This window comes from Talpa europaea, assembly GCF_964194135.1.
Source record: "Talpa europaea genome assembly, chromosome: 10".
Classification (NCBI taxonomy): domain Eukaryota; kingdom Metazoa; phylum Chordata; class Mammalia; order Eulipotyphla; family Talpidae; genus Talpa; species Talpa europaea.
In genome coordinates, this window is record NC_140077.1 from 68,724,477 (window position 1) to 68,749,784 (window position 25,308).

At 44.1% G+C, this 25,308-nt stretch overlaps 1 protein-coding gene across 4 annotated transcripts in view; it reads right to left on the bottom strand.

Annotated features, from left to right (window-relative positions):
- The window catches only part of RPS6KC1 (ribosomal protein S6 kinase C1), a gene marked incomplete at both ends in the record, with an annotated part of 126,033 nt that overhangs the window by 46,397 nt on the left and 54,328 nt on the right, over positions 1-25,308 (bottom strand). For 3 of the 4 annotated variants that reach the window (XM_084244842.1, XM_084244844.1, XM_084244841.1), the window contains 2 exons: positions 4,379-4,471; positions 11,024-11,139. In XM_084244842.1, the coding sequence (XP_084100968.1) occupies positions 4,379-4,471; positions 11,024-11,139 (209 nt within the window). The remainder of the gene's footprint in view (positions 1-4,378; positions 4,472-11,023; positions 11,140-25,308) is intronic. The other variant, XM_084244843.1, reaches the window with a different exon arrangement.

The window sequence follows — 25,308 nt, forward strand, 5'->3', positions numbered from 1 at the left end:
AAGTTCTACCCAGCGTCTGGCCTCTAGCTCCAACACCTCCACCGACAAGCCCTCAGCCTTCACATCATTTGACCAGAAACAAGCTGTGAAGGAACTCAGACCACCTTTATCAGTTCAAATTATGGAAAAATATTTCCAGTCATAAGCCCAAATTTTGGAGACCTACAGGCATGAGGTTCTAGCTATAACCAAGGGGACGCTATGAGCAAGTATTACCCCTCTGTACTTCTCTCCCAGGAAGTCCAGAGAGAGATTTTGTCTACATTGAAAAGATTTGCCTACATTGTTATCCTGGCATAATTCTGGCATATTTACCCTCAAAATCTGAATAAATCACTACATAGTGAGTATCCAGGACAGACCTCAAAAATATGAAAACTGCACATTTCTATCAAGTTAAAAGCCTTCATTTTTCGGTTTTGATGAGTCTGAGAGCCTTCACCAGCCTCATCATTCCTGCTTTTTAGCATGAGTCCTGTGCTTCCTTTTTTTTTTTTTTTTTTAAGATTTATTTATTTATACAAGCACTGGGTACAGTCAGAAGCGCAGGAGGGTGAGAGAATTCACCAGAGCCAGAGAGGGGAACAGAACAGGCAGACTGATGAAATACACTGCTGAGGGGAGCTGCGGGTGTGGCAGGAGAGGTCTGCGCGCCATGTGGGACCCTCGCCGGCGGCCGGGGATCAAACCAGTGCTGCAGAGGCTGCAGGCAGCTTCGCAGCTCAGCGCTCAAATCTCTGCGCCACCAGGGGAGGCCAGAGTCCTGTGCTTCTTAATTGTTATATGTGTCAGTGAAGGACTCTGTAACCTCAAAGAGCAGAAAGTCACTTATTTCCCTTCAAATCCTAGGCTTAGACACCACCATGAAGCACTGTCCCCTGGTGTAGGGTCAGGAATGGACACAGTGCAGGTTTTCTATGATCCAGCAGACCAGGTAAAGGAGGAGACAGAGCCCTCAGTGGTTTTTTTGCAGGTCTTTTAAAATTGGGATTTACCAGGTACACGGCAGGCGGGGGTGCTGGGGGGGTGCTGGCAGGCCTCCCAGCCCCCAGCAAGTCTTCACTCTATCTGGGCTCTCCGGCATTCTCTGCTTCTCTCTTGGCTTCTGCTACTTCTTTCTCGGCTTCTCTTTTGGCTTCTGCTGCTGCTGGCATCCCCATGACGCCGCCCTTAAAAGTCCAGTCTCTCAGCCCAGATGTACCCACTCCAGGTGCCTGCCATCAGGCATGCATTCAGGACCACAGGGTTCCCTCATCTATCCTAATGGCGGGAGGGCAGAAAAGCCTGATACCTTTTTCCTTACGTTACACCTGGATAAGACTCCACTGAGGGGCTGGCTCCATGGTACTGGTGGCAGCGTCACCTTACACCAGCAGGTGTCACTCTAGAGATGATATATTCAACATATTTTCTGAGTGTCAGGCATTATTCCGGGTACTGAGAACAGTGGTGGGCAAGAAAGGCATGCTTTTGAGCTCAGAAAGCTTGCAGTCTGGATATTAACAAGTCTGCTTTATTTGCTTTCTATACAATAAAGTTTGTAAAATCCCATTCCTGGGGGAAATTAATATTAAGTTAATAGATAAAACACTCAAACTAAACTTATACAGAACAAGTACTGCAATAAAACATACAATCAAGATATAGCCTCAATTAATGCATCTTGCATATTGTCTGCCCTTTTAAATGCAATTTTTACAAACTTCAAGCTTCTAAAAATTCAAATTTTAGGTATTCCTAAGTACCATGGAAAAGAATTTGTCTTTAAAAAAAAATTCATTTAAAAAAAATCCACCTATTCGTGTTTTCACAAAGTAGGCACTATGTCATAAATTTTAAGATTTGCAGGGCCTCCCCCGGTGGCGCAGGCGGTTGAGCGCTGTGCTGTGAAGCTGTCCGCAGCCTCTGTAGCGCCGGTTTGATCCCAGGCCGGCAGGCAAGGGTCCCACGTGGCGTAGCAGACCTCTTCTGCCGCACCCGGTGCTCCCCTCAGCAGTGTACTTCGTCAGTCTGCCTGTTCTGTTCCCCTACTTTGGCTCTGGTGAATCCTCTCAACCTCCCACGCTTCTGACTATACCCAGTGCTTATATAAATATAAATAAATAAATCTTTAAAAAAAATTAAGATTTGCAGAGCTTATAAATTCCCAAATATACTTAGCAATCTCTACTTAGAAAAAATTAAAATGTCACCTTCTAAACACCAAACACACTTTCCCAGGTTAAAAAAGTGAAGACAGTAATGAATTATGCCTCAGCACAGAACTGAGAAATTCTCCCACTATCAAAAGTCCTTGTTGGGATAAACCTATGAGACTCATTGCTATTACCAGGATTTCAAGGTGACTTACCCATAATTAGAGCATAGCAATGAAAGGTCACGCTTTGTCAAAAGGAACAGATCTGAGAGAGAGCGGAGGCACAGTAAACCACAAAAAGTGTATCTGCCTGCACAGAAATCCAAGAGCCTGGGAACTATTCTTATTTTGCTTCTATTTACACTCAAATGAAAATTCTCCCAAACTGCAAAGCTAGGAAAACATGGTTACGAGAATATTTTAGGCTCCAACACCCAACTGACTGAAATACTTCAAGTTCAAATTTCAGCCATGGGAATAAAAATTTAGTAAGATTCAGACAGCTGTACATAATATCAAATTCACAGCTCCCTTTGAAATTCCTCAGACTAGTAGTTACTGCTGGGGTAAGAGGGGTGATCTCCCTATACCTTTCCAGGTGGAATAATCAAATTAACATGAGACAAATTTGTGGCGGAAAAAACCAACAAATTTAATTACAATACGTACAGAGAATCTGCATACATGTTAGGGTTCAATTTTTTTTGAGTTTATTTATTCTAGCATAGAACTGGGGTACAGGCCAGAGATGTGGGGAGTGAGAGGATGCACCAGAGATAGAATGGGGAGCAGAACAGACAGATCTACTGAAATCCACTGCTGAGGGGAGCAGCAAGGAGACAGGAGAGGTCTGCTGCGCCATGTAAGTCAGCTCCCTGGCTGGGGATCAAACTCAGGCTCAAGAGGTGCTAATGCTGAGACTTAACCACTAGGCCACCAGGGAGGCCCACTTGTTAGGGTTCTAAAAACAGTGAGGCCAAAGGGGGTATACACCCTCAGCTAGGGAATGGGTCAGGATGGGGACCGGGGCCTCACGGAGATAGGAGATGCATGTGTCGGTTTCTGATAATAACTCTAAATCTGGGTTAGGCCCCCAATTTTCATTCTTTTAAGTAGTTAAGGTATTGGTAAGAGTTTCTATGAGCATGTAAGGCCTCAACTCATTTCAGCTGGAAATAATCCACCTGCCAAAGTGATAGCTCTGGGGAGCCTCTCTTTGCTGTCTAAATAGGCTGATATACACCGTGTGTTAGTCAATTTTAGGATGGAATCATCTTTTAGCCATACTCTGTGAACATTAAGTTATAAAAAAAAAAACAAAAAAACACTAAGGTGAAGCTTCCTCAAGTGGTTACTGGTTAATAAAAAAAGGTGTAAAATAACTTATGCCTTAAAATTAAAGAAGGCTTTTACTTTGAATGATTAACTGGTATTTGATAAAAATGGATTCAAAACAGTTTGTTATGTGTGGTTTTAAAATTACACTTGGCCCAGTAAAATAAATGTTCGGCACACCTAAGATGTCACCAATTGGAGGGACTTGATGGAAGGCTTCTGTTATCCAGTAGTTTTACTCCACGCGTGCATGGGTGTGTGTGTGTGTGTGTGTGTGTGTGTGTTGCACAAAGCATTACTTCTGGAGTCACAAACATTTAAATCTAATGTTTAAATTTAAATTTAAACATTTAAATCTAAACATTTAAAGCATTTAAATCTAAATTCCAATGCTAGCCTAACTAAACAAGCTAAGTGATTTCTGGGCAAATGACTTCACCTATCCTGAACATCGCTTTCTGACCAAAACACACAGCAGGTCTGGAAGGACTCTGGAAGGTGCTGGATATAAAATGCCAACCACAGGTTGCCCAGCACACACCACTCTTGATGAGCACCATTTCTCTTTCTGACCACCAGACTGACAGCACCAGCTAATACTGAGACCCAAGCTCCATGCACATGACCCAACACAAAGTACATCTTCACTGCCAACACAAGTCCCTTCCCGGCTGAATGCCAACAAATGTGCATCTTCTCCTTTAGCTCGAATATATTTTGCATGACCTTACATGAATTGCTTAGATAAAAGCTTTTTCTCTTCTGCTTTTGTTATTATAAAGTACAGATGCATTTGAGTCATTTTCTCCTTTTGTTTCATATCCTTAAGATCCAAAGCTTCAAAGACATAATGTCAGCATGCAGTCGATTGATGCCTGAACTCTTGAAGAGATACTGAAGAATTACCTTGTCGATCACCCCAAGGACTCTGAAGGCCTTCAGCTCCTCGGCAGGGCTCCTTAGGATCCAAGGGGGCCTTGAACTTAGTGGTCCTGGGGGCTAATGGAAGATATCAAAGATCATACATCAATCAGGGAGGCACTTGAAGGAAGACTGCCTGCTGAAGCAAGTGCCGGGCCAAAGGAAACTAAATTTATCATAAATCAGAGAATGGAAAGATGAAAGGAGGAGCTCCTGTTTGTCTGTTAGGTAAAAGTCGAAAAAAAATTAAAAAATAAAGAAAATCAAAAAGGCGAGAAAAAAGTTACAAGTAAATAAATTCTAACATTGAAAACACAATTTTTAAAAAGAAAATTAATGAGGTGATATTTCTAAAGCAATAATTCAATTCAGAACTGTACAGCTATAATGAAGCTTTGTAATAAACTAGTAACAGCCAATAATCAATCACACCCTTATAGTCCAGATGGCTCAAGCATCACTTAGAAGAAAGGACTAGAAAAAATGCAAAAATAGATAAACTTTGGGTAGAGGAACATAAGTCATTTTTCTCTTATCATGAAACTACAGTTTCTTAATGTGACTTCATAAATATATGCTCTGTTATTTTAAGAGGTGGGTAAATTGAAGAAAAACTACCAATAATGGTGAAAAATGTAAAAAGTCCATCATCATATAACTCATAGCTATTAGAACTGAGGCTATTTAAGCCTAGAAAAGAGATGATTTACAGGAGAAAATTTTGTTTTCAAGTATTTGACCTTCTGTGATGTCAAAAGTTAAGTGTGTTAGCTTCAAAAACACCCACAACAGAAACCAATGAATACAGAGGTATTTCAGCTCCACACATAATGAGTGAATAACCCTAACTAGTCACTCCCTGTGGGTCTCTGTTCTTCCCATCCGTCAAGCAGGACTCTAAAGTCCCCAAAACCATTTACAACCAGAAAGCAAACTATACTAATCTTTATGTTAAAATGCTGAAGCTACAGAGAATGGCAGCAGAAAGAAAATCTCATTCTACCCTCACAGCAGGCTGACAACTGTCACAACATGGACAACACATGGGAACAAGCAGGAAAGGAAGATCCTGGTTGATCAAACATCAGGATCCAACTAGACAGGAAGTGCCCTGAAAACAGGAAAGGTGTCTTATTTGTTCCATACTCATAGTGTCTAGCAAGTTAGTGGGTGGAGAGAGTGAGAGCGGAAAAGGAAGCAGAAGAGAGGAGGGGGCAGGAAGAGGCTACTGCATCCATAAATCAGCCACAACTGGGAACTCCATCCTTAGTGAAATTTCCTAAAAGCAGCAACTTACAAAAAGTCATGACTATAAGCCCCACTGAACAGGTAAACACAGGCAAGTTCAGAATGTTTGAGTTTCTGTGGTCAGACCAATGGGAAGATGCTGGACTTGACCCCAGCCTCAGCCTAGTGCTCAGTCTTCCTATCACACAACACCCTGACCACCAACAGTTCCCACCCCTGCTCCATTATCAAAGAAATGAAGAACTGCTGTGATCTGGGTAACAGGAGTGTTGAACTGAAGGGATGGGGGATGGCGGTAGTTTTTAAAATAATAGTCTATCCCTTATATTGATCTTTGGAAATATGGCCAAATGCCTCTGGTACCCTTATGTTCGGCTTACACCTCCTATTTCCAGGTGTCTTTGGAGCTTTCCATTTCCAAAGAAAGTCACTGGCTCACTTTAACAACCTCAAGAGCAAAGACAGCGAACTACAAAACCCCTCTGCACCTCTCAGTAAGTAACTTCTGCTTGCCCTCCATGCACATGATAATGGAGCAGGATGTAAACCCTAAGAGCACGGTCCCCAGCTTCCAGATGCTCACCATTTGAGGAGATAACCTTACATGAAATTTAAATACCCACACAACTTACTGTTTTAAATATAAGATATACAGGTCCTAATTAATGTAAGACAAATGGTGGTCTCAAAAAGAAGTGATTTTAAGTGCTGTGTAGAAATTAGGTTAGGAAATGGGTCTCACACAGGAGTTCAGGGAAATGGCCTGGGGAGGGACCATGTTCAAACTGGAGAAGGGAGGAAAAGGGGGTGACACCCAAAGGTGGGTGGGCTTCCACCAGCCTCAAATGCCAGAGAGAAGTCTGGGCTGTGATTCCTGGCATCTAGACAACAAGCTTTTGCCCAAGAAACAACCCAATGAAAATGGTGACTTAATAAGGTTACTTTTGCAAAGACAGGGATGGTGAAATTGTAATGGGGGAAAACCAAAGGCAAAGTGATCATTAAAGTTCTCTTTCTACTGTAACCATCTATAAAAGTTTCAGATCAGAGAACTGAACAAAGAAAGATCATGAAACAAAATCATCAATAAAAAAAATCCTGTATCTCTTATACAGTGTTTAAAACTGGGTAGAATCCCTATAGATCTATTCCTTTTTTCAGGTGGCAAAAAGAAACATAAATCCACAGAATTTTAAGAACAGAAAGAGACAGAGATCAAGTCCAACATTCTCTTTTTGTATTTTTTTTTTTCAGATGAGAAAACTGAGAAGCAGGAAGGCTAAGCGATTTGTATTAGGTAACAGAGAAGAGGGGGTAAAATCTTACTTAAAAACTAATGCAACATCTCTGGGGAAATGTATTTTAAGGAAACACTCGGATTTCCTTAATGACAAACTTACTTGGTTACTAGCTGCAGCCGCCACCTGGAGAAGCAAGGGGGAAGGCAGTCACCTCCACCATACCACGTGCAGGCCCAGAGTGGCCAGAGGCGAACACAGTCCAGGACCTGACGGTCTGCAGGAGTGCGCAGGCCCAGGGCAAACCTTCCGTGGAGTGCACACTCGGCCTCCAGGCCTGTCCCGAGCTCCACACCGCTCCGGAGGACGACAGGGGACTAGTGAGATCTCCTGACACCTCTGGCTCGGTGATGCTCACCGTGTCAGGCTTTCTCTGCAAGCTCAGTCTGTCTCACCTGAGTTTCGGCACCAAGCTCAGCACCCACCACAGCGCACACGCACACCACCTAGCTCAAACGCACTTCGGTCCCAGCCTGCTCGCGATCTCAGGGAGTTAAGACTGCGTTTCCAAGAAGCTCCCAGTCCACCACCAACCACGGCAGGAGTGGGGTTACTGCTCCTCCTTACGACCCCCGGAGCCTCAGCACTGGGGGGACGACAAGCTCTCCGAGCCCTGCCAGCGAATTGCCCTCGGGTGTCTGCGCTTCACCTCAGCCGCAGATTTCAGCTCTGTCCAGACTTCCGCTGGCATCCTCTTCCCCCTCGACACCAGACGCCAGGCCTCTCCCAGGCTGCACTGGGCACGACTCTTCACCACAGCCCCATTACCGACTCAGAACACCCCCGCCGCGCCCTCAGTTAGCCAATGTCACACTAAGGATGACACAATACTTTCTGTAAAAGTATTTTAAAACATTCTATAGGGCCTCCCCTGTGGCGCGGCGGCTGAGCGATGGCTTGCGAAGATGCCCGCTGCCTCTGCAGCGCCGATTCGATCCCCGGCCACCGGGCAAGGGTCCCACATGGCAAGCAGACATCTCCTGCCGCCCGCTGCTCCCCTCAACAGTATATTTCGTCACTCTGCCTATTCTGCTCTCTGCTCTGGCTCTGGTGAATCCTCTCACCCTCCCGCGCTTCTGACTGTGCTTGTATAAATAAATAAATAAATCTTTTAAAAAAAATTCTATAAAAGAACTGAGAAATGCCATAATTCTAACCAAAAAAATGCACAGTGCAAAAAGATTTTCAATATTGCGATAGCAATTTTACTCAAAATGCACAAATATTCAGGAGAAGCCTATTTTCATTCACATCTTAATTGCACAATATTCATACTTTAGAAACCACACAATCTTTCATGTCCTAAACTGAGACCACTGAATGTCTTTCTAAATTCCACTGATCTTGCATTATAATATCTAAAGCTAAAAATAGCAAAAGGCTATCTATTCTCATTCTTTTTAAGGGAAATACCCTTTTTAAATCAAAGTCATCCACAATCAAAAAGGAAAAAATAAATAAAAACCTGCCTCCTTCAGTTAAGACTTCATCTCTACTTCAAACAACACTCATTTTCTTTTTTTCTGAAACCTCCTCCTTAAATTTTCTTGCCTTTTAGTAATGAATAAAGAAAAACAGAGTAAGGGGATGTCTTTGCTCTTTTCTGTCCTTTTGTGAAAAGGTGTAACTGGTCAATGACTGGGAAACTCAGTACTTTAATAGTCACTGTAAGTCTCATAAACAAATTCAATTAAAACAAAAGCTTAACCCATCACAGAAAATTTGGGTGGTGGGACCCAGACTCAGACTGCACCACATGGAAAACAGAAACCACAGAAACATGTAAAGCCAGAAAGGATGCCTTAATTTTCTCAGTCAGGCTAGAAAGGGGGGCTTACACGTGGATTCAAGAGAGAAACAGCAGCAGGTCTGCACAGAATTCAAGAGCTAGCCTTAGAAATCACGTGTGCCAACCCTTCTCCTGTGTGGTTGGAACAGATGCCCAAAGACAGCCGAAGTGAAACACTGGACCTGCCAGACTAATCAAGAACTTCTAGAAGACATTTTAGTTAAATTACAGATAAGAAAACAATTAGGCAGGCTGCCAGTATAAATAAAGGCCAGGTTTAATAGAATAAAAGACAAAGGTGAAAATAAAAGACAAGTGCTTATCATAAGAAAAACCTTGCTCTAGCAAATACCTCCAACCTCCTGAACAGAGACCTGGAAAGCACTAGCACAGCAGACCCAGTTCACTGGGTCCTCAAACCCTCTGACACAAGCGCCCACCATGCTACGTGGCTCTCGCTCTTCTACTTTTATTTCAGTTACGCATATAGTTTGAGTCCTCAATTAGGCTGGATGGTCTGCAAAAGCAGAGACCAATCATCATCTCTGGTGTGACTCCAAAGAGAGCTGGTGTGGTGCTATGTACAGAGTATGCGCAGATATCTAGTGTGTATGATCCAATATGGTCAGCTTTCATATATTCTAGCTTTTATTTTATTTTCATTAGAAGGGAAATTCTGACTATATACCTCACAGTTCCTTTCTCCAAGTCAGAAGCTCTACTAGAGGTTGTATGTGTGTATATGCCAAAAAGGCCACATGCTCCAGAGAACTGACTGGGGAAGCATATACAGGGAGTTGGAATGGATAAGGATAAGCAGACGGCTGACAGGTAACATTAGTGGAAAGAATGGAATGTTGGTTATTTGGCCTCCCTATACTTTTTAGAGTATCTATACACATGATGGATTTAGTGAAACAAGTTCCCAGGGGCCCATCCTATGTAACAGTTTAATCAATGTCCCCCAAAATGGAGTTGAGAGCCATCAGGACCATGCACAGGGAGGGTGCTGACCCTATGGGAAGTGTGTAGTATATTCCAGAGCACCTTTAGATAAACATCCCACTGAAAAAAAAGATAAAATTCAACAGTGAAATGTTAAGGGAAATAACTGTATTTAAACAACAGAAAACAGGAAAAGATTAGCAAACAGAATACAGAAAGAAGAGGTCCACTAACTCACGATCTGAAAACTGATTTTTGAAAGGCCACAGAAAATGAAAGGAACTTAAAAAATCAGCAACAAAAAGCTTACATGTGCCAATGAATCAAAATCAGATTGTTTTTAAATTTAAAAAAAAATTGACATACATTTTCAAAACATAGAAATCATAAAAATGTAGAAAGCATAGAAAGCTGTGTATGAGGGAGAGATGATAACAGGAACTCTGTTATCAGCGTGGCTGACAACTGGCTAGTCGTCATATCGAGGGAGGCACTGGATGTGTCTGTGTCCACACATGAGAACTGTCCTTAAACTCGTTTAATCTTAGAACAGCCCAGCAGAAGTTACTATCTCCCTCATTCCTCAGAGGCAGACACTGAGCTGAGTAGTAATATTAAGTATCTTCCCAGCCTTGTCCAGCCTTGCCCAGCCTTCTATGCTTTCAAGCAGCAAAGTTGGGAAAAGGACAAGCTTTCCAGTTCTTAGATCAATTAAGAATATAAATACTTGACCCCACCCCCGGAGGACAGGATTCTTACATCACCTCAGAAAAACTTGGTTTGACATAAAGGGGAAAAAAAAAAAAAAAAAAAAACCAATTGAAAGTTCCCTCCAAAACCTTGCTAAGTCCAGAAACAGAATGTAAAACAATAAAAAACACATTTTCCTGTTTTTAGCTGTCACCTGCCTTTTTCTTTCACCTGCGCTTTAGAAGAGAGTAGAGGTCTCCTCAACTAACCTCCACCACCTGGAGCATTAACCCTTTACAATTTAAGGGGACCTACACCACTTACTTGCAGGACTGATGCTTGAAATAATTTTAGCATGAACCAAGAGAAAGGGAGCAGAACAGAACCAGGATCATGTAACCTTAAAAAATAGAGCTATCTTGACAGCCCAAATTACTGTCATTCTACAACAGGAGGCCAGAAGTGTAAGGAACCAAGGGCTGAAACAGAGAAGGCAAGTTTCATGCTACTCCACTGGTGACCATCTGCTGTAATGGCTTTCTTTCCACCAGTGACTCTTAACAAATTTGAGAATTTGGGTCTCTAGATTTTTACCAAACATAAAAGTCAGGTCGAGAGTCAAGAGAGCAAAAATGGCTACAGAGATGGAACCAGACGCACCTGCGCTGAGGCGTCCAGGCAAGGCTTCCCGCGCAGGCCCGACAGACTCTCTGCCCGCATGAGGTACTCAGCCGTTCTCCTCTTGACGGCTTCTCGCCGGGTAGGGCTCGACTCTCCTAAGAGGAAAGGACAACATCTGGACACATGAAAATAAACTTTCTTTGACCCCCATAACTTCCTCCTGCCCACTCTACCACTTGTTCCCATTTCCTGAAGAGATATTCAAAACTGGAACAGGTACCAAAGTTGTTCACCTCATTTACCCAAATTCTGAAATTCTCTCATTTAAATCTGAATAGAAACTTGCTATAGGTAGAGCCAGCAAGGCACAGAGCAGGTTCTCGATGATCCAAGCAGACGGTAAAGGAGAGTCCTGGAGCCCTTGGTGGCTTCTCAGGCTTTTATTGAACTTTTTATACCATTTGCAGTGCAGCACCCAGGCACACAGCAGGCCAGGGGACCGGGAGGGCTGGCAGAAGTCCCAGCCCCCAGTGAATCTTCACCTTTTCTGGGTCCCCTGGCATTCTTTTCTCTGCTTCTCTGCTGCTGTTTCTGCTGCCGTTGCTCTTGCTGGCATCCCCATGACACCGCCCTTATAGGCCCAGCCTCTCAGCCCAGGTGTGCCCACTTACACACACCCTCGCCCTACTCCAGGTGCTGCCATCAGTCACGCGTGCAAGCCCACAGGTGTCCATCATTAATACTAATGGCAAGAGGTTGGAAAATCCTGACAATTTTCATTTACCCTACACTGCATTTTGTATTTATATCTCAGTAAATAGTATAGTCCTAGTGTATATTTAAAAATATTGATCACACAGGAGGAGTCCCCAATGTAAGAAATGTAAGAAATGGCGCAGAAAGCTCTGGAAACAACACCAGCGAGGGCACAGTAGCGTCCAGCCCAATAGGATGAGATGCAGCCGCCGTTTACAGGGGCTGTGATGGGCTGGCAAAGCCCTGCCAGCTGGATAGGAAAGTTAGGCTCGCTACTCTGGACTCACCGACTTTTGTCAACTGCACGCTTTTTTGATTAGCAACAAACCAGCAAGCACATTACAACCGAAAGCAAGAACGTTCTCGAAAGCCATGAAATAGACGATCACGTGCCAGTGCACAAGTCACACATCCTGTCTGCCCCCGGTTCCCCTAGGGGTTTGAGGTGGCCTCCAAGAATGCTGCCCACAGAGTGGCAGCCTTGCTCTCCAGAGTGGGTGGCCTTGGCTTTAGCCCTTCACATACTTGATACAAAGGATGTCATCTCATAAAGGCTCTGTAACAGGGTGGTCCCCAGGAAAGGGGAAGGTTCCAGGTTCCCTGCCCTACCCAAGGGAGGGTGGAGCTACAGAGAAGAGAAGATGCTGCAGGAGGGACCGAGGAAGAAAGGAAACAGTATGGAGAGCTAGAAGGAGACCTGGACGAGGCACATGTAGCCGAGAGACACATGAAGAAAGTGCACCTGCCTTCAGGCCATGGACTGGGTGACAGAGATGTGGATGAGAGGCCAGTGGGGAGGATCACAATGGCAGCTTTCACCTTGATTTTGATTTTGGCCTTTTCCTCCCAGACTTGTCTGGTTGTTTCTGACCCTTTTCTGTGGGTCCCCACTGGAAGGTGCTTTAGACTTGTGGCAGGCATTGGGGCCTTGCTCTGGGCCAAGCCTGCTTGGGTGGACTTTTACCCACGAGGGGATGGGTAACTTTGGGTGCTTGATTTAGAAACTATATTCTTTGCCTTTCCTGTATTGTTTACTAATTGTATTAAAGTTCCTTTTCATTAAAGTCATGTTTTGTGTTGATGCGGTGGATGGCAGAAACTACTTAGAGCATGGAAGGTTTGTGGGGTCTGGGGAGCCCCTCTCCCTGCCCTGTAACAGCTCAATGGCTGAAGTCAAAGGCTCGAAAGCCTCTGAGCACCGAGATGGCTCAGCTCCTTCCATAGCTGGAGCTCTGTGCCACACGCAGCTGCTCAGCTCACCGGTGCTCCACACTCCCCCTCTGAGTGACGTTCAAGCCATGCCACAGCATGGACGCTGCCCTAGTCCACACCCACAAACCCCAGGTTCTGGCTCAGCCGCGCACTGGTCATGTGGCCAGTAAGCCAACCCCACTTCCGGACATCCTCCTCACACCTCAGGTGACCCAGTCACATAGGGGGTGCCTCACTTTCCTTCTTGGTTTTTCCCTCAAAACCAAACCCTACCCGCAGTGCTGCTGGCTTGCTGAATGCAGTGAAGTGAGTGACAGTCAGGCAGACGTGCTCCGCCAAAGGCCACAGGGAACCACCTTGGATGGTCTGTCCAGCATCACTCTACTCCACCTGTACCCCCCCAGTGCCCCTCGCAGAGTGGCCATCTCGCTCTCGGCAGTTCTAGTCACTACCAGTTAGCCAAGGCGGGGGTCCACCTGTCACAAATGGAGTCATCACAGAAGCCCACCCTCCTGACCACTGCTGGAGAAGGGAGGACCTGGCCCAACAACCCAGCCATTCAGTCTTCGCTGTTGTCAAAGCTGGAACAAGAGGCAGGGTCCACCAGCACCCTCAGCCCCTCCAGTGCATAAAAACCCAACCGGGGAGAAGGGACCCAACAGAGAGAATCAGAAATTTTAATTTTTGTTTTTAATCTGGATAAAATCTGTGAAAATATATTTTGAAAACAAAATGTGCCACATCAGTAAGAAACATAAAAAAGAGAAAGGCCAGGTGATTGGGTACCTGCTGGGGGCAGGGGGTGAGGGGTGGAGGGGGCAGGGGGGGGCGGAAGGGAGGGAAGGAGTGGGGAGTCACATGTCGCCAGCGGGCCTGAGGTCATGCAGATGCAATGTGCCCCGTACAGACCTGGCCACCAGCCTCACAGAAAAACCCCAACAAAGTTGGGGGTGTGCTTTTGCTGAATAACTTGCCTGCATAGCTTTACTATTACTATCCCACCCCTTCTCTCATTGACTGGCGAACCCTGGAGAACATTGGAGAAGATTGCTTGCTGACTGAGGAACAACCTGTATTTGTTAACACTGCAACGCCTCAAATTTAATTAAGTATCTCTGCGCTTCCTGTCCTTGATTTACTTCATTTCTAAACCCAAGGTTTTTGTTCTTACTGTCTGGATTAAATTTGTGAAAATATATTTTGCAGACAAAATGTGCCTCATCAGTAAGGTAACAGTCGCTATTCTATCCCCCACTGGCCCTGCAGTTCTGAGTTGACTGCTGATGGCCCCTAACAGCATTTCCCATTATCATACCCACATCGGGTTTTGCCTTTCAAGCCCTAATTTAAATCCTCATCAACAAGTTTTGGTGCAGCTTAGGCTCAACTCTTAATAAAACTGTGATAATTTAGATTTTCAATTCAGTGCGATTAAGTTTTAATAAAACTTCAAAATGTGTTCTATCCTAAAAAATGAACTTGCCTCCCAAAATAATTTGAAATTCAAAATGCGAAGATCATGAAACAGTTAATTACAGCTGGAGTTAAAATCATATTTTGTAAGCAAATGATGGTTTTTAAACTTTCGGTACTTCTGCCCCTTTCCAGTCTCCATAGTAACAGAGCAACAAGAACCGAAGCCAACCGTTGAAATGGACTCCTGCTGATGATAGTGGTTCCGCTTCCATGGAAACAACAATGAAGTGATGGAAATTCTGGAAATCTTTTTAATTGTAACCTTAAATATCCATACTATGGCTCCTGCCTTATCAGGCCCTTAAAAGTAGGTCACAACCATGGCTGATCGATAATAGTAACCATGGATGAAAACCACCTTTTGCAGATTTTTGCTGCTAGACACTTACTGAGATTTGTGAGTACTAGAAAGAAATCATCTACAGGCTTCTGGAATATTCTAACTGATCAAATTATTGACACTTTAAAATATTTTAATCAATTAAAATCTATTTAAGCAACTCTAACCTTCTTAACTTCTCCATCTTCACTTAAAGCATACACACTGTCCATAATGGCCCTTTTTCAAGGAGACCTAGGTTATAGGGATTCAATCTTAAAACCCCTATCAGGTCACGTAGCTAGGTAACAGATCAGGCATACACTTGATGTTTTTAAAAATAAGCACATGCTACATTCTAAAGATAATACCTTCAGTCAGTTTCTCCACATTTCTCTAAATTGTTTAGATAGATAGAGCAAGAATTTCCACTGGGCTCTGGACTCAAACTGCTCCAATTATTTACAAACCCTTACATCAACATCTGGGGTACCTTTACAGTCAACATCTTTTTTATGTCAACATCTGTAACATCAACCTGCATCTTACCAAGAGGTAAAGAGGCCTGCGTCTCCTGCACGCCCCAGAGCACCAGCGTGACTTCAGTGGCTGAACAGTCTGAAAGAAGTCAGTTACAGACAGCAGACTCATGATGCTCTGATCTACCCAAGAGCCCATAAGCACATGTCACCCCCTCACATCACATTCTATTTACAAGACTTACATATCTTCCTTTTTTATTGAGGAAATTAAGGCTCAGACATATGAAGTGACTTTGTCAATTACAAGTTAATAGAAGAGACTAAGTCCATACCAGGTCTGGGCCATTTTAAGAGGAAGAATGAAGGGCAGCCTCTAAGTCATGGATGAGCCTCAGCCAATTCAATGGTAGAAAGTGGAGCCTTCCAGACTCCACTGGAATGGGGGGAGGTGGTGAGAAAGAGTTGCTTGGGCTGGCCTCTGCTCAGCAGGTGCAATGTGGGGTAGGAGAGACAACACCTGGCCACATGCCCATGTGTAAATACTTTCTCCCTCCCTCCCGGAGAAAATAAATTCTGTTACTGTTGTTTCTCCTCAGGTGTCTGCATCTGTGTTTGGGTCATGTTCTACAGCCTCCACATCTACTCAGTTTCAGCATCACACTTCAGGGGACTTGCATTTCTGCCATGTTTCCTTTCAACATTTTTGTTTAAATATAACTGGATTTGAATTAGATTATTTTATTGTCACTGAGAACAACAACAACAAAAAAAAAAAACCAGAGCACAGGACAAGTGGTGGGAACAAAGATGAAAAAAAAATAAAAACAAGTTGAGGCAGACCTATCTGATCACACCATGGGGGAGAACAAGGGAGGAGGAGCCAGAAGAAGGCAGCTGACAGGCTCACAGGGAAATCAGAGCACAGGAGTGGGGACTTTCTGAGACACTGCGCTCTCCAGCGCCCTGTTACCCATGAGTTTCTCTGGAAAACAAAAGCCTTTACTCATTCACCCATTATAAAAACAACAGACATTTTTACTCATGGAACTAATGGAAATCAGTTTCAAAACCCAGAATAAAGACTAATTCTTCCAGTTTGTTATTCTGCCCCAGTCATTAAAAACTCATTCAACAAAAGTAAGCAACAATGGGGCCTCCCCATTGGCACAGGCAATTGAGCAGTGCAGTGCTGTGAATTTGTCTGCAGCCTCTGCAGTGCTGGTTTGATCCCACCGGCCGCGAAGCAACCCACATGGCGCAGCAGACCTCTCCCGTCTCGCCCACTGCTCCCCTCAGCAGTGTATTTCATCAGTCTGCCTGTTCTGTTCCCCATTCTGTCTCTGATGAATGCTCTCACCCTCCCACACATCTGGCCTGTACCTCAGTTCTTGTATAAATTAATAAATCTTAAGGAAAAAAGAAAAGCAAGCAACAATGGAAGGAAACCTGGTTGTGTTTCCCTTCTTGAATTTCATGGGAAATTTTAAGATACTCGATTTTCGCCATTTACACAGATTTTAACCCCCGCATGGCTCCCTTAGTCTCTTTCGTAATCATGTCTCTGGTCTCCGACCCCACACACGCTCTCCAGTGAGCTCTACCCCAGCACACTCGTGGTCAAGCCTGGCTGGTCTCCACTGAGGTGTGTCACATTAAAAAGAAAATCAAATCAACCTGGGCTTGCTGGGATGAGCGTTTGTTGGTTTTTGTTTTTTATAATTTTAATTCCATAAAAGAAATACTCCTGTCTCAGATGGCCTTGGTGGTTACAGTTTTTTTTTTTTTTCTTTAAGTGCTGATTTATTATATTTAATGGTTTTTTGTTCTTTTCAGGTATAACCTACCATTTCTGACTTAAGCTAAGTGTTCTGACAACAAAAGGCAACCTTGAGAAGAACAGTAATTTACGGTTCTGCATGTTACTCCAACTCTGGTGCCCTCAGTCCTTCCCTATTTAATACAAACCCAGTCAGGCAGGGAATCTGCTTCCTGTCTGCATTTAACCAATCCCTGCTTACGTTGTGGTTTCTTTTTTTTTTCTCCCAAAACCAAGTGTTACAGTGACCCCTAGAAGTTCAAAGAACAGTAAAAGCAAGAATCGTAGTATTGGGGCCCAGGCGCTCCCCAGTTACGGCTGCTTGCCATGTTGCTTAGCAGTTTCACCACCAATGGTACTAAAAATACAACATCATTAGATCATGAAGTGTTAAAAGCCTACAGAGAGCCTGTGCTTAGATCCAGCAATTTCTTTATGCTCCCTAACCTACTTTTCTAGTCTTGCCTTTTAAAAGGGAGTGCCCAAAAGATCCCCTCAAAATAATGACCAGTCTCCCAGTGACAATAAGATCTTAACAAAAAAAAAAAAATAAAAGCAAATTATCACTGTCACCCCAAGTGTCCTTTTTGTCCCCTGTGTTCTAAACAAATGGTGTACAAGAGATGAAAAGAATTTGAAGGGCTGGAGATAAATTAACAGAAAAGGGAATAAAAAATTAAAATCAAGGAACTAAAATCTTGCCTCATAGGGTAGAATAAGATGGGAAAAATTTGCAAGTCAAACTCCATGTAAACTAGTAATTTTTTTCTGCCTCATTGGTAAATATGGGGAGTTCCCTTCCACCCACATCCCAAAGCTTCTGCTTATTCTTTCACTGGCTATAAGAAACATCTCAAAAGAAGTAGCAAATCCATGCAAGACTCTAAAGTCCAACGACTGTTTCTTGATGTCATATTGGTTCACCTGTTTTTCCTTTGAGATATATAGGGGACAAGAGAATTACTGATTACAAGGAGTAAATGCTTCCTAATCCTAGAAGCTCCATCAAGCCCTTTGATGCATCCCCACCTTAAAAATCAACTGTAGAGCACACCAGCCTTAAACAGACTCCATCCCATCTTTCTTCAGACTGATTTACCGCAGACATGTATCTCTACATTTAACTCAAAGGCTGTGTCATACTGAAGAAAAGCCTCCCCAGAGGATGGCTCTCTGGGGCCACCAGAGTGGACATGCCCTCCACAACACTCACTTTCCTACTACTCCAGAATCAAGGCCCCCGATGGTGCCAGGCCTGGCTCGGTGTTCAGCTTCTCCTGGGATCGCCTAGGATCCGGCCCACAGCAGCCCCCAATAAAGCTATGTTAAAGTGAATGAACGATTTCACACCAGTGTCACCTGGGCTGATAATACCTTCAGTCAAATGATGCCATATCCCTTTCTCTAATCTCAACAACAGTTACAGAAAGTGTCAGAAACCATGTGCAGCTATGTCTCACCTGCACGGCACTGCCCAGGGAAAGCGACTGAGGAACGTGGTAAGAAGCGGCATGGCTGGGCTAAAAAGAACCTCCGTTTTGATTTAATTTTATGAAAAGTAGGAAAATACAGCAATGATGTTCTAATCATAAACCGTGGTGGGATTTCTGACATTGTAAAAGCCTGGAGTCAGCATGACACTCTGGCTATTTCTCACGTTCAGACTATGAAAGGCAAAATAGAAAGCTCCTGGGAAAAAGCAAATTTTCATTTTCTGTATTTCCTGAAAGAGTATAAACTGAACTTCTGTGCCACATATACAAGGCTCAGCTTGATTATTAAGATAAAACTTAGCCTCTACGTTACCTGAAACTGTAACTCCAATAATTACTTAATATTGGTTAATTCTTTCTCAAGGTGCCCTGCAACCTGAGACAGCAGTTTTCCGTTTAGAGTTTGTCCAGGTCTCTGGTTCAGTCTAAACTACGCAGTATCTACACTTCTCCTGACCAGAATCAAGGTTTTGCAGTAATAACAGCGAGTAAAGAAACCCTCTCGTTTTAATGTTTATAAACCGTGTTGCTAAAGCTATAAAATGTGGTGAAACTGATGACAGCGACTGTCTAATAAAACCCTTCGAGAAGCCTCATGTCTCTCTGCTTCTGCAATAGAGCAGCTGTGCCTCACACAGACTCACATGAATGAAAATATTTAGATGAGAAACCACCCACTTAGTTTATTTTCCATATGACTTTCCTGTAATTATTTTGTAAACTGTTCACACAACAATACATAAAAACATCTGCAAAAACAGGTAATTAATGTGTCAAGCCAAACTAATGCATTTTTTATGGTGTCCATGCTTCGTCAACTGTAATTATAACTCTTTTTTAAGCAAATGATGATGTGTTTGTTGCACTGTGCAAGTGGTTATTTTAGATGCTCTGTTTACTGTTCATACAATCTGAATATAAAACTCCACAGCTACTTCACCCCACATCAATGCTTTACCTAGCTTTTGCAGAAGCAGAAAAGTGATTCTCTTTCCCAATTTGCAATTTCCAGTAAACATTTACATCATTACAACATGAAACTTCCAAGATGAAAGTTGACACCAAAACAACCAGCAATTCAAGAAACACATGCCAGCCAGGGGTCCTTCCAGAATTTCTTCCTTCAGCTGTAACCCCGCAGGAAATAAGGCACTTTCTTCCCATCAGTGGCAGTGGGCTAGGTCCTAGGAGTGTTCAGATTTCCAAAGTTCACCATCTTGGCTAATGTACAGTACCCATTCCTTCTATAATCACCATCCCCACCCCAAGCCTCCCCAACACACACACGATACCCACAGATGAAGAAGAACCAAATATGTCCAAAAGACAGATTCATATTCCATTTATCCTGCTTGAGTTCAAATCACACAGGAGATTATTATTTGATAAATACTACAAATAAGGATCCTTAGATAAACATTTCTGAAGACCTAAGATACACAATTTCTAAAGTTCTGTTTTCAGAGCTAACAAAATCTAAGTTAAGAAGTAAGTCCAACCCTATACTATTTGTTAAGAGCTCCTTCTCTTTTTACAACAGGCAATTTTTAGAGCATCAGTGATTGTTACCTGTAGTATAGAAAAACCTTGGGAATAAGGGCTCCTAGGAAGCAAGGTTTCCTGTTTATATATTTTCATGGCCAAATATTTCAGAAATAGCAGAGAATTAGCCCTTATACGTGCAAGTTTGTGTAACTCTCCTGAATGAGTATTTTTTAAAGATTTTATTTTATTTATTTATGCATACAAGAGCTGGGGTATAGGCCAGAGGTATGGGGGTAAGAGAATTCACCAGTGTGGGAAGCAGAACAGACTGACTGAAATATACTGCTGAGGGGAGCAGCGGGGAGACAGGAGAGGTCTGCTGCGCCATGTGGGTCAGCTCCCTGGCTGGGAATGGAACTCAGGCCACAGTGGCTGCAGATAACTTGATAGTGCTGAGACTTAACACTTGAGCCACTAGGGAGGCCTGACACAAATACTTTTAAACTGAGCTACTGCACTCTCCCTCCCAGCAGAGCTATTGAGAGCAGTGACAGGTGCCTGATGAGATACTGGGAAGTGCCTCAGGTATCACCACCTTGTTCCCCAAAGAACAGGAGTGTCACACCGTAATCAAACAAGTTTTCCAGCTGCCAATTTTGAGCTTAAGGTCACATACTTACTTGGGAGAGTTTGGGGTTGGGTTTCATCAAGACACAGCAGAGCCTTCATTCCAAGGATGCTTGAATAGGAAACACACGACCAAGACAGTCCAGGGGGACAGGACACAAGGGCATTTCTTGAAGCCAGAAACCCACAAGTCTCCACAATGAGTTCTGCTACTTGCAGAGCTACCAATACCACTCAGACAGCAACAAGGGACTGTGCCTCACACTGCAAACCTGCAATTTGTACAGAGAGAACTGAGGTGCAGGCCAGCAGCATTTTAAGCCTACCTGACATCCTCATTTTCTTCATCCTCACTTCCGTCTTTCAGACCAACTTACTCATGGCCTCCTCCAGAAGTGTTCGGAAAAGGCCTTGTCCTCCATCCTGGTCAGCTGTCCATTTACATGTATGTAAAGGATGATTCTCACTTAAAAATGTCTATAAAGAAGATCTCAGGTACCAGGCACTATGCTTAGGAAACATAATCAATGAGAATATGTGTTGTCTTTGAGGACATTGCAAGTAAATAAGATGTTCAGTCAATAAATGATTGCACAAAATCACTTCACTGTAAATGTGACAAGTACTTACAGCAAAACAACTACAGTGGCAACAAAGTTCAGCATCTATTCTAGTCTGAATAAAGGTAGGCTCCCTGCTGAACAAGGAGATAGCAACTGAGCAGCCCAGGACAGCACTCGCCCAGAACACAGCCCGAGTGAAATCCATCATGAGGGACCCAGTGCCCTCCAGGCGGCAAGTGAAGGCCACGTGGGTAAAGCAAACTGCGTGGAGAGGAGCAGCTCAAGATGAGCCTGGACAGGGCCTCCCCGGTGGCGCAGCGGTTGAACGCTGGGTTGCGAAGCTGCCCGCAGCCTCTGCAGCGCCAGTTCGATCCCCAGCCTCTGGGTGAGGGTCCAACATGGCGCGCATACCTCTCCTGCCGCCCGCTGCTCCCCTCAGCAGTGTACTTCGGTCCTTCTGCCTGCTCTGCTCCCCGCTCTGGCTCTGGTGAATTCTCTCACCTTCCCGCGCTTCTGACTGTACCCAGTGCTTGAATAGATAGATAGATAGATAGATAGATAGATAGATAGATAGATAGATAGATAGATAAAGATGAGCCTGGATAGGGAGTGACAGCCAACGCTCGTGTGGCCCACGAACAGCAAGATGCTGAGATTTCATCCTGGACACCATGGCTCACTGCAAGAAAGTGACATAATAGACTCCATCTCCCAAAACTTACCCAGGCCACCAGAGAGAGAATGGGTTTGAGCCAAGTAAGAGCCAGTCAGAAAAGCCGTTATAAAGTTTTTTTTTTTATAAAGCTGTTATAAAATGATGGAAAGTGGGCCTTTCAAAATGTCAGAGTGAGGCATTCAATGAAACCTCTGCAGACAAAAGATCAAAATCAACAACTCTTGGGATTAACTAGGGACATCCAACAAATTAAAAAATATGTAAGAAAAAGGACTGAATTGCAGTAAGAGATGCCAAGATACATGGTGGCCCATCCCTGGCCCAGCGCAAGAGCAGACGCATGGACTGACGGCCTTGCCATGGCTGGAGGGCTGGTCTGATCCAGTGCTCCACGGAGAAGTTCCATGCTACTGAAATCACAGCAGCCCAAGCCAAAGGCGAGCCAATATCTCACAGGGATATCTAATGACCGAGACAGCCAGTGTGCTTTGGGAAGCTCCAGAATATTCCTGGGGGTCTTGAAAGTCACATGCATACACAGAAGAGACCACAGAAGGCTTCCAGGGGCTTCCTTCCAGGGGCAGGGGAGGCCTGGCCATGCACAAAGCAAAACCCAGGGTGGGAGAGTGGACTGACCCTGACTGCCCTGACCCCTGTAGACACACTCAGGGAGGGGGGCCGCCTCCGTGGCTCACACCGGTTCAGTCACACTCTGAACGATTGACACCAAACAAAAGCAGCCATCACCCTCAGCAGCCCTGGAAAAGGGGTGGGAGTGGGGGTAGAATCTAGAGTTGCCACTAATCTAAAAAGTGAGTTTTTAAAAATGAAACATGCAGGGCCTCCCCGGTGGCGTAGTGGTTGAGCATTGGGTTGTAAAGCTGCCCACAGCCTCTGCAACACCGGTTCAATCCCTGGCCACCGGGCAAGGGTCCCACATGGCATGCAGATCTCTCCTGCTGCCCGCTGCTCCCCTCAGCAGTGTACTTCGTCAGTCTGCCTGTTCTGCTCTGCTCTCCACTCTGACGAATTCTCTCACCCTCCCGTGCTTCTGACTGTACCCAGTGCTTGTATAAATAAAATCTTAAAAAACTTAAAATCTTAAAAAAAAAAAATGAAACATGCAAAGAAATAATAACTGTATGGTCTGAAAAAAAACAAAGTGTCAATAGCATCTGTCTCCGGAGAGAGCACAAGTGAATCTCAGGAGATAAACACTTCAAGACAACTATTATAAATGTGATCAAAGAACTAAAAGAAACATGTTTAAGGAATTAAAGCACAAAGACAATGAATAATCAAACACAGTTAACAATAAAAACAAAAGCTGTGGAAAAAGGAAAGAACCCAAAAGAAATTCTAGAGTTAAGATGGACTTAGCAGCACATTAAGTCGACAGGAAAAAAAGACCAGAAAACATGAGGCCAGCAGAGGAGACGTTGCCCAGTCTGAATAAGGTGTTAAAGGAGGTGCCAGACTCAGGTGCCTACAGCAGGAAGCTTCACACTTGGGCACAGTCAACTCAAAAAATGGGAGTGGGGAGTGGGGATGGGGGAGGGGGGGAGGTAGTGAAATGGGCAGGAAAAAAAATGTGAATAGGTGAAAACACCCCAAATTTGATGACAAAGTATTACAAGAGACAGCCAAAGGCACAATTACCATCAACTATAAGATAAAATCTCTTTATCCCAGAACGTAAGAGTGGATCAATGCAAGAAAATCTGTGTCATCTAGTGAAGAAGGTTGAACCACATGACCATCTCAACTGATGCAAAAGACAAAAAAAACCTGGGACAGAATCTAACACTCTCACGATAAAAACATTCCAAAAACTAGGGCCTAGGGGTTAGTCTCAGGCTGTCACCACTGTGGCTTGACTTCGATCCCCAGCTAGGGAGCTTACCCACAGGGCACAGTAGACCTCTCCTGTCTCCCCGCTGCTCCCCTCAGCTGTGGATTTCAGTAGATCTGCCTGTTCTGCTCTCCACTCTGTCTCTGGTCATTCCTCTCACCCCATAGACCTCCGGCCTATACCCCATTCCTACATAAAAGTTAAAAAAAAAAAAAATCAAAAAAAACTAGAAGTGGAAGGGAATGTCAACATAATGGAAAAATCTGTGAAAAACCAATAGCTCATATCGTACCCAACAGTAAAAGACTGAAAGCTTTTCCCCTAAGATCTGGAAGAAGAAAATCACCTTCCTTTCCCAGTGCTAATGAACACTGTACCAGAGTCCTAGCCAGACTATTAAACAAGCAAAGAAGGGGAGGGGAGGGAAGGGGAGGGGAAGGGAGGGGAGGGGAGGGGAGGGAAGGGGAGGGGAAGGGAGGGGAGGGGGAAGAGGAAGAGGAAGGGGAAGGGGAAAGGGAAGGGGAAGGGGAAGGGAAGGGAAGGGAGAAATTTTAAAATATTAATAAAAGGTATCCAAGTTGAAAAGGAAGGAGTTAAACTACCTATTCACAGGTGACAAAATCCTATGCATAGAAATCCTGAAGAATCCACAAAAATACCTAAAGCTAATAAACTATTGACTCATTTGCTAGATACAAGATCACCACACAAAAATCAATTGTGTATTTATATACCTGGAGTGAATAATTTTTTTTTTTTTTTTTTTTGGTGGGACTTGATGGAAAGTTGTAAGAAAGCTGGAAAGGAAGGTTGGTTAGAAGCAGAAGGGCCTTGGACCTCCCTGGTGGCGTCAGGGTTAAAGTCTCAGCCCTATGAAGCTATCACCAGCCACTGCAGCATGAGTTCGATCCCTGGCCAGGGAGCTAACCCACATGGCACAGCAGACCTCTCCTGTCTTGCCCGCTGCTCCCCTCAGCAGTGATATTTCAGCAGATCCACCTGTTCTGCTCCTCACTCTTGTCTCTGATGAATCCTTTCACCCCCACCCCCAACCCTGCGCAGCTCTGGTCTAGACCCTAGTTCTTGTATGCATAAATAAATAACATAAATCTTACCAAAAAAAAAAAATATATATATATAGAAGGGCCTTGAGCCCTAGGTGAGAGATTTGGACATTACCTGCTATTCAGAGTTTTGAATAGGAGACTCCCTTGAAGCTAAATATGAAGGAAGTTAATCTAGCAGTGAGGACAGGGTGGGAAAGGGTGGTGGGAAGACAAATTTGGGGAGTGAATAATTTAAAAGCAAATTAAGGAACCTGGTCCATTTATAACCACATCGAAGAATACACAGGAATAAACTGAACCAAGGAGGTGAAAGCCTCACGTTGGAAACTACAAAACAGGCCTCCCTGGTGGCGCAGGCGGTTGAACGCACTGCTGTGAAGCTGTCTGCAGCCTCTGCAGAGCCAGTTTGATCCCTGCCAGCCGCGGAACAACCCACAAGGTGCGGCAGACCTCTCCTGTCTCCCCACTGCTCTTCTCAGCAGTGTATTTCGGTCATTCTG